The sequence below is a fragment of the Anolis carolinensis genome, unplaced genomic scaffold (assembly GCF_035594765.1).
Source record: "Anolis carolinensis isolate JA03-04 unplaced genomic scaffold, rAnoCar3.1.pri scaffold_7, whole genome shotgun sequence".
Taxonomy (NCBI): Eukaryota; Metazoa; Chordata; class Lepidosauria; order Squamata; family Dactyloidae; genus Anolis; species Anolis carolinensis.
Genome location: NW_026943818.1, coordinates 2,130,633 through 2,143,888, shown reverse-complemented (window position 1 = coordinate 2,143,888; position 13,256 = coordinate 2,130,633). Strand labels below are relative to the sequence as shown.

The following is a 13,256-nucleotide window of genomic DNA, read 5'->3' as shown; positions in this document are numbered from 1 at the left end:
ATTCCATGCGACTGGAATCAAACCGGCCCTCTCTCTTCCTTTCTCTCTTGCCCCAATTTCTATGCAACAGCCTCTTTGTAAGTCTTTGGATTCTCTGCCAAACCATTTAGGGCAGGGGTCCTCAAACTTTTGAAGCAGAGGGACGGTCCATAATCCTTCAGACTGTTGAGGGGCTGAATTATCATTTGGAAAAAAAATACAAAAAAATTCCTATGCATACTGCACATGTCTTATTTGTAGTGCAACAACAACAACAACAAAAGAACAATACAATATCTATCTATTTATTTATTTATTTATTTATAGCATTTATATTCCGCCCTTCTTTCTCACCCCGAAGGGGACTCAAGGCGGATCACATTACACATATAGGCAAACATTCAATGCCTTTTAACATAGAACAAAGACAAGACAAACATAGGCTCTGAGCGGGCCTCGAACTCATGACCTCCTGGTCAGTGATTCATTGCAGTTAATTGCAGCTGGCTTGCTCTCCCTCCTGCGCCACAGCCCAGGCCCCCAATATTTAAAAATGAAAACAATTTTAACCAACATAAACCTATCAGGATTTCAATGGAAAGTGTAGGCCTGCTACTGGCCAATGAGAAAGTCCTTGTTGTTGTTACGTGCCTTCAAGTCATTTCAGACTTTGGCCAAGCCTAAGTCTAAAATTCATTACTTATTTACTGCATTTATTTACTACATTTATATCCCACCCTTCCCACCCTGAAGGGGACTCAGAGCAGCTGTATGTACATACAATATATTATATTATTAGCATAGCCCAATATTAGCATTATATATTACTATATTGAACTATACCACTATACTATTATATAATACGTAATATATAACATATAATTAATATTATTATATGGTATTATTATTAGTATTATATTGTATAACATAATATTATATATATATATATATACACACACACACACACACACACACACACACACAATATATTATATTATTAAAACTGATATAAAAATATTATATTATAAAACTGAGGGCTGGGGCCAAGTAGATGACCTTGGAGGGCTGCATCCGGCCCCCGGGCCTTAGTTTGGGGACCCCTGATTTAGGGGCTTGATCTGTGAAGGCACCCTCCAAGAATCCTATTACTGTATATACTCGAGTATAAGCCTAGTTTTTTAGCCCTTTTTTTAAGACCGAAAAAGCCCCCCTCGGCTTATACTCGGGTGAGGGTCCTGGTTGGCTTATATTTGGGTCAGCTTATACTCCAGAATATATGGTACATTTATTATTTTTCTCTATTATTATTGGTATTATTACATTTATTATTTTTCTCTATTATTGTTGCTACTATTACATTTATTTTACTCTATTTTTTATTATTAATACATTTATTATTTCACTCTGATATTATTATTATATGTATTATTTTACTCTATTATTATTAAAAGGATACATAAGCACATTGACACTGAAGAAGATGAAAATAATGATTTGATCAGAGTTGGACAGTCTTCTCTTAAATTTGAGCTTTACGTAAATATTCAAAAACATTTAACCTACTGATGCCTCAATTAATGTAATTTTATTGGTATCTATTTTAATTTCTGAAATTCCCCACCCTCGGCTTATACTGGAGTCAATGTTTTCCCAGTTTTTTTGTGGTAAAATTAGGGGCCTTGGCTTATATTCGGGTCGGCTTATACTTGAATATACCCTGTTTCCCTGAAAATAAGACATCCCCAGAAAATAAGACCTAGTAGAGGTTTTGCTGAATTGCTAAATATAAGGCCTCCCCCAAAAGTAAGACCTAGCAAAGTTTTTGTTTGGAAGCATGCAGGATTGGTAAATGTACAGACCATAGATTGTTGTACATGGAAATAAAGCTAGTAACAAGAAATAATAAGAATATAATAATAACTTTATTCTTGTATCCCACCTCCATCTCCCAGAAGGGACTCAGGGCAGCTTGCACAGGGACAAGCCCAACAACAACATAAATTTACATACAAACAGAAATTTAAAACAGTAATTTAAAAACAATCTATATATATAAAAGAGTGATGGCATCACGGCGACCCACAAAACAACAAAACTACAAGCCCCCCAACCTCAAAATTTGACAACACAACCCATCATCCACGCCTCTAGGTTGATACAACAAAAAGAAAAGAAAAATAAAGTCCTAATTAGAGAGAGAGAGGAATAATTGCTTTTATCCAATTGCTGCCAGTTAGAAGGCTAAGCTCCTCCAACTTGGTCTCCTAGCAACCCAATAAAAATTAATAAAAAACACTAAAAAATTAATACAATAAAATACTATAATAACAGAAAATAACTAAAAATAATACAAGAAAATAATAAAATATAATAAAAATATAACTTACAATAAAATTAATAAAAAAATGCAAATAACGTCAAATAAAAATTACACAACAATTTTTAACCAATACCACCACCACTTTGCCACAGCAACGCGTGGCCAGGCACGGCTAGTAAAATATAATATAGAAATTCTTGAAAGGATTCACAGTTTGGTTATGCTGGTTTGTGATGACAACTACTGTACAGTAGATAATAAATTTTCATTTTTTTAAAAATTCAACCATAAATGTGAATTCTTCTTTGTGGAAAAATAAGATAAGACCTAGCACATCTTTGGGAGCAAAAATTAATATAAGACACTGTCTTATTTTTGGGGAAACAGGGTATACGGTAAATAGGTCAACATTGTGGATCAGTTTCCACATTATTTGTTTTTCAAACAGCGGCAAGAAAGTGGGTTCAAAAAGCTAGAAGTGTGTGTTGTGCACTTTCACAACGCATCTGCTTCCTACAGTCCAGTATTTGGCGGCTTTTTTATACTGGTGACTTCCTGCCCCTCTGAAAACCAGGCGAGATACACATTGTGACATGGGCACAGCAAGTCTCAAAATTCTATTTAATATCAGTATTTATACGTCTCTTCTTCTTCAGGGATGGCCTTTAGGGTATGTTAGTTGTTCAGAAAGTGCCACAAATGCCTTGCTGGTAGCATCCAGGTCTTCCAACTTGAATGCTCTTTGAAGGGTATATAGAAGCCTGGTCTCTTTCTCTCTCTCTTTCTTATTTCTCTCTCTCTTTCCACCCCAAATCTCCTCCGTCCCCCCAAGGGGCTCCACTCCCCATTGAGCCATGGCTCAGCCTCCCCTGGGCCATCTCTCGTATATAGAATAAGTCCGTCCAGGCTCGGCTGCAGGCCTGGGCTCTTCTGCCACAAGCGACGAGGTGACCATCTCTATTCATTGCTGTTTGTCTGTCTTCTCCCCCTTTTTCGTTCCTCTTTATTACAAAGAGTTTTATTTTTCTGTTTTTCCCACATTGGGAGGAGAAATGAGGCCCATCCTGGAAGGAAGCTTATATCAACTTTTGAGACGTGTGCATGTGTGTGTGTGTGAGACAGAGCAAGGCCTCATTCTAAAATGCCATCCCTGGGTGTGCTTTGAGGTTGTGTGCGGACCCGTCTGGCCATCCCCAATCTGGCATCTGAAAGAGGTGTTGGACCCCTAACCATCAGAGCCATTTTCTCAGATAGGCACAGTATTAGATAATAATAATAATAGTAATAATAATAGTAACATTTTATTTCTAATCTGCCCTCTCTCCGCAAGGGACTCAGGGCAGCTTGCAAAAGGAAAATGATAAACTTTCTATGCCATGTGTAGTATTAAATAAGCATCTTATGCAAATTGAGGGGGCCGGGCTGTGGCGCAGGCTGGTGAGCAGCCTGCTGCAATGAATCACTCTGACCAAGAGGTCATGAGTTCAAGGCCAGCCCATGGCGGGGTAAGCACCCGACAATTAAAAATAGCCCCTGCTTGTTGCTGACCTAGCAACCTAAAAGATAGTTGCATCTATCAAGTAGGAAATTAAGGTACCACTTATATAAAGTGGGGAGGCTAATTTAACTAATTTACGACTCCATAAAAATCATCCAGCTGCTGTTGGAATGAGGAAGTGCCGTCGCAGTGGATGATGAAGCAGCTGCTCCCCCTGTGGCCGGAATTGAACATCCCCTCAGGAGAAGGTTAAATTGCCTCTGCGTCTGTCTCTGTCTTTGTTCTATGTGTATATGGGCATTGAATGTTTGCCTTATATGTGTACAATGTGATCCACCCTGAGTCCCCTTTGGGGTGAGAAGGGCGGGATATAAATACTGTAAATAAATAAAATAAAATAAAATAAAATAAAATAAAATTAGGCAAGCAAAACAAACAAGCCTTTGACAACACATTCAAACATATTCAATGCATATTAAATTTAAAACCACAGCATGCTTTTACCTCTTGACAAAAGGATAGCCAGCCTGTTAGCAGTGTAGCCTCTCTAGAAAGGGAATTCCAGAGCCCCTGCTAAGACCCTGATCCAAAGCAATTCTGGATAAATATCAACATGCTAGGCACCTACATTCTGTTTTTTCTGCCCAAAAGCCTGCCTGAAGTATTGCCGGGAGTGTTAGGACAGGAATTGCTGGAGGAATGAAAGCGAAGTGTGTGTGTGTGTCGTGATGTTTTGGGAAGAGATAGCTGACCTGCTGCCACTTTGTGTGACAATTTGACCCTTCAGCATCCCAGCGGGCATGTCTTTGTGGATGCTGGGCTGTGCAGGCATCGATTTGTACTTCTGGGTGTCAGGCCAAGCTGTGTGTGGCTGGGATGGCTACTGCACAATGTCTCTACGGGCCAGGGCACTTTCCCCACGAGCCTCTATGTGTGCGCGTGCGTGTGTTTGTGTACATGTGTGTGTGCCTTCATTTTCCAAACTGCGTGGCCTTTTGCCTCCAACTGTCTGAACAGCCATGTCGCTCTCATGTTGTCTTTCAGAATCACTATCAGTGACCCCTGAGGACTGGCAGCCACGGTACGTTCTTCACTCGCTCCCATCCCTGCCCTGCCGTCTTCAGTGATGCATGAACCAGTGTTAGTCTCGTTCCCACCGCCTCCGCCGCCGCCTCTTCCCATCCCATTCATCCCCAGCCTGTTACTCTCCTACCAGGCCTAGCCTCTCATAGACAGAGAGAGACAGAGAGAGAGAAACCTACTCTGGGATAAACCTACTCTACCAAACATTTATTTATTTTATTTACAGTATTTATATTCCGCCCTTCTCACCCCGAAGGGGACTCAGGGCGGATTACAATGAACACATATATGGCAAACATTCAATGCCAACAGACAAACATATTTAGACAGACACAGAGGCATTTAACATCTTTCCAACTTCACGATTCCGGCCACAGGGGGAGCTGTTGCTTCACCGTCCACTGGTGGCTGTTCTTCTTCATTCTTTTCCTCGTGTTTTGCTGGCCGTTTTATGGTGTTGTGAATTAGTTAAATTAGCCTCCCGCATAAAGCGTCCCTAAATTTCCCCTACTTGACAGATGCAACTGTCTTTCGGGGCTGCATAGGTCAACAGCAAGCTGGGGCTATTAATGGTCAGAGGCTTAATCCGACCCAGGCTTCGAACTCATGACCTCTCGGTCAGTAGTGATTTATAGCAGCTGGTTACTAGCCAGCTGCGCCACAGCCCGGCCCCAATAGATGATAGATGATAGTAAGTAAGTAAGTAAAAGTTTATTTGTATACCGCCCTCTCTCCCAAAAGGGACTCAGGGCGGTTTCCAATATAAAATCAGCATAAAACATTGTACAATAAAACACTGAAAACACTATAAAATGCTATAAGAATTAAAAACAAAAACAAAACATAACAATTGACTAAAACAATGATAAACTAATATCATCACTTCCCTGCTTCGACGGGATGAAGTCCTATGCCAAGGACGGGACCTTGAGAAATTACATTCCTCGCATTGCTCTCCCTCTGTGCCCTCTAGATTGTAGTTGTTTAGTGGCAGGAGAAATAGTGGCTTTGACCTAGAGTAGTCTGTTTCCCTCGTAGCCATTGGCCTTGCATGTAGATTAGAGACCTGTGAGTGTGTCAGAAGGCGCTGGCCCAGTGCAGTTGCCTTGGGGGGTGTCCAGCATGGGGCAAACCAAAAATACCCCCATAGAGAGAAAAAGAGGGTAACACAATGGGACTTGGACGTGAGGCCTTGAATAGATGGTGAGGTCTATTTCTCTTGAAGCTCCACCAGCTCTTCTTTAACACCTCCGAAATCTTCCATTGGATGATACTTGTAACATGGCAGTACAAGGCTTGGAAGCCTGGTTTCAAAAAAGCAAACATGAGCAGTATCTTATACCTGTACTACCATGACTTTCCTTCTGTGACTTGGGAATGGATTTGCCTTCTACCCTAAAGAGACAAACGGCCTTTCTTCAGGTGTTGTGAGGTTTTCTTCGGCCTTCCCACCCCGCTGTGCCCAATTGCCTCCTCTTCCTCCCTTGCTTTGCCTTGCATTCTTTGCCTTTCTCTCTCTTTCTCTGTGTCTCTCCATTTTTCTCTCCCTGGATTTTGCAGCAGCGTATTTGTTGGAAGAAGCCAAGGGTGCCCAATGCCTCTGGACAAACATGGCTTGTTTTGGGATTCTTTTCAGGAAGAGGGGTCTTGTAGGACGGAGCTGGGCTTCTGTGTTGGGCTGAGAGGTGCATTGAGTCCTTGGTGTTGGGAATTGAAGAGCCATTAAGCTCTAATCGCCCTCTTTATGAGGTGAATTCCCATTAAAATAGCAGAGTAAAAATTGCAGCGGTGAGACTTACGCGCAGTGTGAGTTTCGGAAGGCCTCTTTGTCATCAGGAAGGCAAAGGGATGCAAAGTTAGCTTTAAAGTTTAAAAGCATTTATTGAGGTAAAAAGAAATCCATTGATGGATAGAAAAGATTTGAAGCTAACTATCTAATCTAATCCTGTTCTAATACATAGACGGATCAAAATAGCAAAGGTATAGATAGCTACATCTTGCTAGTAGAGCGGACAGAGTGCGTCCTCTCTCTGGAACAAAGCAGGAAGCTGGAATGGCGACCAAGCCTCGTGGGTTGCTTCTTCTCTAGGGCCATAAACATATTCCAAAAGGCCAAATTGGGGGAAGTTACGTCAAAGCCCTAGGAGAGATCACATTTCTAAAGCATCAAAGGGTGGGGTTGACCTAAACAGGACAGGAAGGAGGAAACAATAGTAAAGCCTAATCAAAGCATGCATGGAACTGTACATATCACTTGATATGTTCGCTGTACATATCACTTGAAAATTAAAAATATTTTTTAAAAAAGCATGCATGGAACTGGGGGGGTGTCCCTAACTCTTTTTCTAGGCTTCCTATCTAACCATAGAGACTTAAGCAGTACAGGATGACATTTTTCCAACACTTGGGAGACCTGAAAGGGAGTGGTGGGTCGTTTTGGCCATATTTGGGGACCTCTTTGGATATTTTAAGCTTAGGGCATCGGTTATAGAAAATGACCAGAAGTCAAAGTGACCAAAGAATCCTCCCCACACCATGTTCCCATGGCTGCTATTTAGAATATTAAGATTCGTATAATTCAGCCTTCCCTTTGCTGTGTCTGTGTGCAAGTAGAAGTAAACAAAGAGATACTAATTTTCATTTTTTTTTGAGGATGAGATGCACTGTGCCTGTGTGTATGTGTTTCTAAGTACAGTTTTCAGAATGCCAACGACAGATGTCTTCTCTGTGCGACAAATGGGCATTTGCCAAGTATCTCCTTCTCTGGGAGAGCTTGAATGGGAGAAAAGCAAGGGACAGCAACAAGCATATGAAACGGAATAAAAATAGCCAAGGCAATGGTTCATATCTGTCTTGATATATGAGAAGTATTGCAAACAAAAAAAAAAAACATCTCTGTGTTGGAAAGGTGCAGACCTGTTTCTTCTGTGTGGTCCATGTGAAATGCACACATATGGGTGAGAAGTGTGATATGTCTTGATAGGGTTCAGAATGGTGAGTTATATTCTGTGAGGTTTCTTAAGGTCAGAATTCGGTGAGGCCAATGGGAATCAAACAGGATGCATCGTCTCCAACAGATTTGGCACTGCCTTGCGAGTGATTTTCAGAGGCAGCCCGTCGCAGCTTGGGGAGGGAGCACTAACATCGGTTCCATCTGTTATTGCGGTGACCACGTTGCTTTCGGAGCGCCATCTCCTTCCTGCTTGCAGCCAGCCCTCCTCAGAAAAAGACACAGAAGCGGCCATCGGCTTCTTTTAGGTTGCATGGTGACTGGAGCTGGTCTTTCTGAGGCGTCTTGGCTCTTGCCCCAACTCCTTCTGGGACTCATTGCTAGGAACCGCTGCCTGCCATAAAACCTGGATTGCAAAGAAGCCTTTGGGAACTGGTAACAAAGAGCTCTATTCCTCTAAGATTTGAATGCACTCTAGAGAGTAGATGGCTGAAAGAAGTGACTCTTTTGTAAGGGGAGTGGATGCAGTAGGTTGGAAGAAGCTTACTATATAACTTTACCACCACGATGCACATCAGTCTTGTACATAGTTGTACAGTAGAGTCTCGCTTATCCAACGTAAACGGGCTGACGGAACGTTGGATAAGCGAATATGTTGGATAATAAGGAGAGATTAAGGAAAAGCTTATTAAACATCAAATTAGGTTATGATTTTACAAATTAAGCACCAGAACATCATGTTATACAACAAATTTGACAGAAAAAGTAGTTCAATACACAGTAATGCTATGTAGTAATTACTGTATTTATTTATTTATTTACAGTATTTATATTCCGCCCTTCTCACCCCGAAGGGGACTCAGGGCGGATCACATTATGTACATATAGGGCAAACATTCAATGCCCATAAACACATTGAACCGAGACAGAGACAGACAGACGGACGCAGAGGCAAGTTAACCTTCTCCTGAGGGCATGTTCGATTCTGGCCACAGGGGGGAGCAGCTGCTTCATCATCCACTCTGATGGCACTTCCTCACTTCCTCATTCCAACATTGTAAATTAGTTAATCTAGCCTCCCCACTTTTATAAGTGGTACCTTATTTCCTACTTGATAGATGCAACTATCTTTCGAGTTGCTAGGTCAGCAACGAGCAGTGGCCATATTTTATTTTTAATTGACGGGTGCTCACCCCGCCACAGGTTGGCCTCGAACTCATGACCTCATTTACGAATTTAGCACCAAATTATCACGATATATTGAAAACATTGACTACAAAAATGCCTTGGATAATCCAGAACGTTGGATAAGCAAGTGTTGGATAAGTGAGACTCTACTGTATGTCCATTGGCAGGGATGCTGTGGCCTGTCACAATTGTGACCTGTGCCTATCTTTTTGGCATTTTATTCTGACCGGGCTTCTTTAAAAGTGACACAAACTATAGGTTCAGGTGGTAGGAACCAGCACACCAAGGGATGTGTTGTTGAAGGCTTTCATGGCCGGAATCACTGGGTTGCTGTGAGTTTTCTGGGCTGTATGGCCATGATCCAGAAGCCACCTCTTTTTCCACCCAGGCTGGCCGGCAGCTTCCGAAACAGTGTTTCCCAGAGGAGGGGGTGCTATTCATTCTGTGTAACACATGCTCCCTGGTTGCTTGGTATGGTAGCATCCTCATTGTTGTGCTCCATGCTTCTCGACGCTCAGGCCCTGGAACCCCCTTCCTGGCAATTAATTGGCCTCTGGTTTCTGGAGACCCATCCTTCCATCGGCCCTTGCGGCTTGATAAAACTGTGAATACCAGACATGACATATTCACTACATCCAGGTCGAAATCGGCTCTTGGTGGCCTAGAGAACGGGAAGGTCCTGGCCAGGACGAGGTGGAGAAGCATGCCTGATTGTGACTGGCCACCATTGCTAACCTCAATGTGTGTGTTCTCTTCTTGTCTTCTTTCTCCCCTCTGTCTTCTCTCTCTCTCTCTGCTCCCACAGCCGGAAGGGCCCTGCTTCACCTACGCGACCCACCATAATCCGACCAGCTGAACCGTCCCTCTTAGACTTATAACCCGAGGCCTAGACACAGCGGCTGGCGACGTGCGCTGTGCCCCATCCATCCATCTCTCCGTCCATCCATCCCAGCAACCCAACCATGTGCCCCCTTCCCGCCTCGCTCTTCCGCTGCTTCTCTCACCCCAACGCCTTCCCCTCCTTGTCGCTCGTGAGAGAGCTCTTCTTCTTCTTCGTCGTCTTCTTCTCTTGTGCGTCCTGTATTGCTTTGTGAGCCTAGAGTAGTCCTAGTCCAGTGGCATGGGGGACCTGAAGGACGCCAGCTCTCGGGAGCCTTGCTGGGCGCCTCCACTGCCTGGCCTTACGTGCCCACCGCGTTGGTTAGCTGTAGCCTCTAGCGCCGGTCAGTAGCTATGTAGACTTTTCCTACCATAGTTCAGACGAAACATGTTTTTTGGTGTTTGCTATCCAAACAAAAAAAATCTCAGTGATGCCTGGTATGTGGATTTTGTTTCAAGTGCAAACTTTGGGGAACGGTTTCACCCGCCGTTACAAAACCATAGGATGGCGGTGATTCTCACGAGTGGAAGGCACCGACGCAACGGGCTGCCCTCGCTTCTTTTTGAAGCAGCGACTTACCACAGACTTTCCGCAGACCTAGGGGCTCAAATGCTTTTTCCTCTCCGCAAAAAACGGACGAGCGTGCATTCCCAGGAGTTTGCCGTGTCGGTGTTTTAACGCAACGAACGACCAAACACACCGTACTTGTTTGTGGTCTTGAGTATCCTGGTGATTTTCGATAACCTTTATTTAGTGCTTGCATGCAGGTGGTACTTATGTGTAACGTGGGGGGAAATGTTTGTCTCGCGGCAAGTTTGGACTCTCGTACTCTCCTTATCTGCCGAGGGGTGGATGCAAACGCATTTAAAGAAAAAGAGAGCCTTTGTCATCCTGTCCCTCCGACAGTCAAGTTCAAGCCACTCGCTTTGTAAGTCTTCAAGCCATCCCCACTTACGACTCTTCCGTTCTTTTATCCTGGTGCTGTTGCTTTTGATTTCTGTTGACACCGAATTCCGATGTCCGTTCTTCTCCATATTTTTAACTATGGTTTACTTTTGTTTTTGTCCCTTTCCCACTCCCTCTTCTCTCTCTCTCTCTGGTTTAATTTTGTGTTTTTGTCTCTGTGTTCTTGTCTCTCTTTCTTTAAATTCCAGCCGCCCTGGCAAAGCTAGCCCCTCTCGTCCGGAGAGTCCAAAGCCACCCTTTGACATGTAACCCTGCTCCCTCTTGAGATCCATCTTTTATCTGCCTCTTAGCTGTTCTGTCCTGGAATGGTTCAACGCACATCTTTAAAAACAAAAACACCAACACACGGCTTTGTTCTGTCGTAGCTTTGTGGCTTGCACATATCAGACGTGACTCTAGTGAAACTGGTTCTTCTTCCTCCCGGTTGCTTTAACGGAACTTTAAAAAAAAACAAACCACATTATATTGTAGTCATGAGAAACATATCTTTACTGTTATATAAATATATATATAAATATCTCTATATATAAAGAACAAAATCTATATGGCGTCCCCAAGATGTTTTAAGCCTTTCATGCTTCCGATGTTGATTTTAGCAAAATACTGGAGTAGGAAGATGATATATATATATATTGTACACATGTGCACCTGGCAAAATCTCGCCCAACCTGAGCAGCAGCCGCAACCCTGAGAGGATCCATCCTCTGCTGTCCTCCGTTGGCTTGTTTCCGTGGCCCTCAAACTGTGGGTGAATCTTCGCAGTGCTAGTGGTACCCGTCATGCCGTCTGTGATCTGTCAACTCTTGTTTACTGGCTGAAATAAAACAATCATTTCTGTATAATGGAGGCTCCATGCCGAGAATAAAATTCTCTCTCAGTGCTTCCAGGCTCTTCTGTTAATGCTGTCAATTGTCTTTCGGCCACGATGTGTGGGGAATGTCCCAGCATTTCAGCTGATATCGAGTAGCACTTGTCAGAGATAATGGGCTTCAAGCTCTGCATTGATCTGTATCAGGCATGGGCAAATTTGGGCCAGGTGTTTTGGACTCCAACTCCCACCATTCCTAACAGCCTCAGGCCCTTTCCTTTTCCCCCTCAGCCGCTTAAGCGGCTGAGGGGGAAAAGGAAGGGGCCTGAGGCTGTTAGGAATGGTGGGAGTTGGAGTCCAAAACACCTAGTGGGACGGCCGCAGTTTGCCCAGGTGTCAAAGGGATGACTTTATGAGCTATTGGTCGGGCCTGAGGCTGTTAGGAATGGTGGGAGTTGGAGTCCAAAACACCTAGCGGGACGGCCGCAGTTTGCCTAGGTGTCAAAGGGATGACTTTATGAGCTATTGGTCGGGCCTGCGGCTGTTAGGAATGGTGGGAGTTGGAGTCCAAAACGCCTAGCGGGACGGCCGCAGTTTGCCCAGGTGTCAAAGGGATGACTTTATGAGTTCTTGGTCGGGCCTGAGGCTGTTAGGAATGGTGGGAGTTGGAGTCCAAAACACCTAGTGGGACGGCCGCAGTTTGCCCAGGTGTCAAAGGGATGACTTTATGAGCTATTGGTCGGGCCTGCGGCTGTTAGGAATGGTGGGAGTTGGAGTCCAAAACGCCTAGCGGGACGGCCGCAGTTTGCCCAAGTGTCAAAGGGATGACTTCATGAGTTCTTGGTCGGGCCCAAGGGGGCTGTTAGGAATGGTGGGAGTTGGAGTCCAAACCAGACCCCTTTCAATGGAGTTCCTGCCCTTCAAACCATAACAAATATCCTATCGGGAACATGTGTGATTTCAAATGCTAGTGTTAAATGTCATTCTTGAGTCAGGCTCTGATGCAGGGGTTCTCAACCTTCCTAATGCCGTGACCCCCAACCATAACATTGTTTTCGTTGCCTCTCCGTAACCATAATTTTGCTACTGTTATGAATCGTGGTGTAATTATTTGATATGCAGGACGTGTTTTCATTCAGTGGACCAAATTTGGCACAAATACAGTAGAGTCTCACTTATCCAAGCCTCTGGATAATCCAAGCCATTTTTGTAGTCAAAGTTTTCAATATATCGTGATATTTTGGTGCTAAATTCTCCATCTTGTCTCCTTGCTCCAGCTCAAGGCCCCTCCTACTAGTAACATGCTTTGTGTGTGTGTGTGTGTGTTTGTGTGTGTGTATATATATATATGTGTGTGTGTGTGTGTATGTGTATGCACATGCACACACACACACACACGAATATATATATTAATATTAATAATAATATTATGTTGTAATACAATGTAATAATAATTATAATTCACTATTATAATTGTATATTTATACTACATGCAATATTACTAATAATATTGCAATATAGTTGTATAATATAATATATTGTATGTATATATACTTGTAAACCGCCCTGAGTCCCCTTTGGGGT

General features: G+C 43.3%; 1 protein-coding gene across 12 annotated transcripts in view; it reads left to right on the top strand.

The window, feature by feature from the left end:
• The window catches only part of dnm1 (dynamin 1), a 134,956-nt gene that overhangs the window by 103,589 nt on the left and 18,111 nt on the right, over positions 1-13,256 (top strand). For 5 of the 12 annotated variants that reach the window (XR_010000116.1, XM_062959419.1, XM_062959417.1 and 2 more), the window contains one exon: positions 9,824-11,744. The exons of 1 other annotated variant lie outside the window; for it this stretch is intronic. Coding sequence is in view for 7 of the 11 variants with exons in the window: in XM_062959419.1 (XP_062815489.1) it covers positions 9,824-9,896 (73 nt within the window). In the remaining 4 variants the exon portion in view is untranslated. Of the gene's footprint in view, positions 1-4,841; positions 4,879-9,823; positions 11,745-13,256 lie in introns of those variants that run through there. 6 more of the 12 variants (XR_010000115.1, XM_062959422.1, XR_010000113.1 and 3 more) reach the window with 3 other exon arrangements.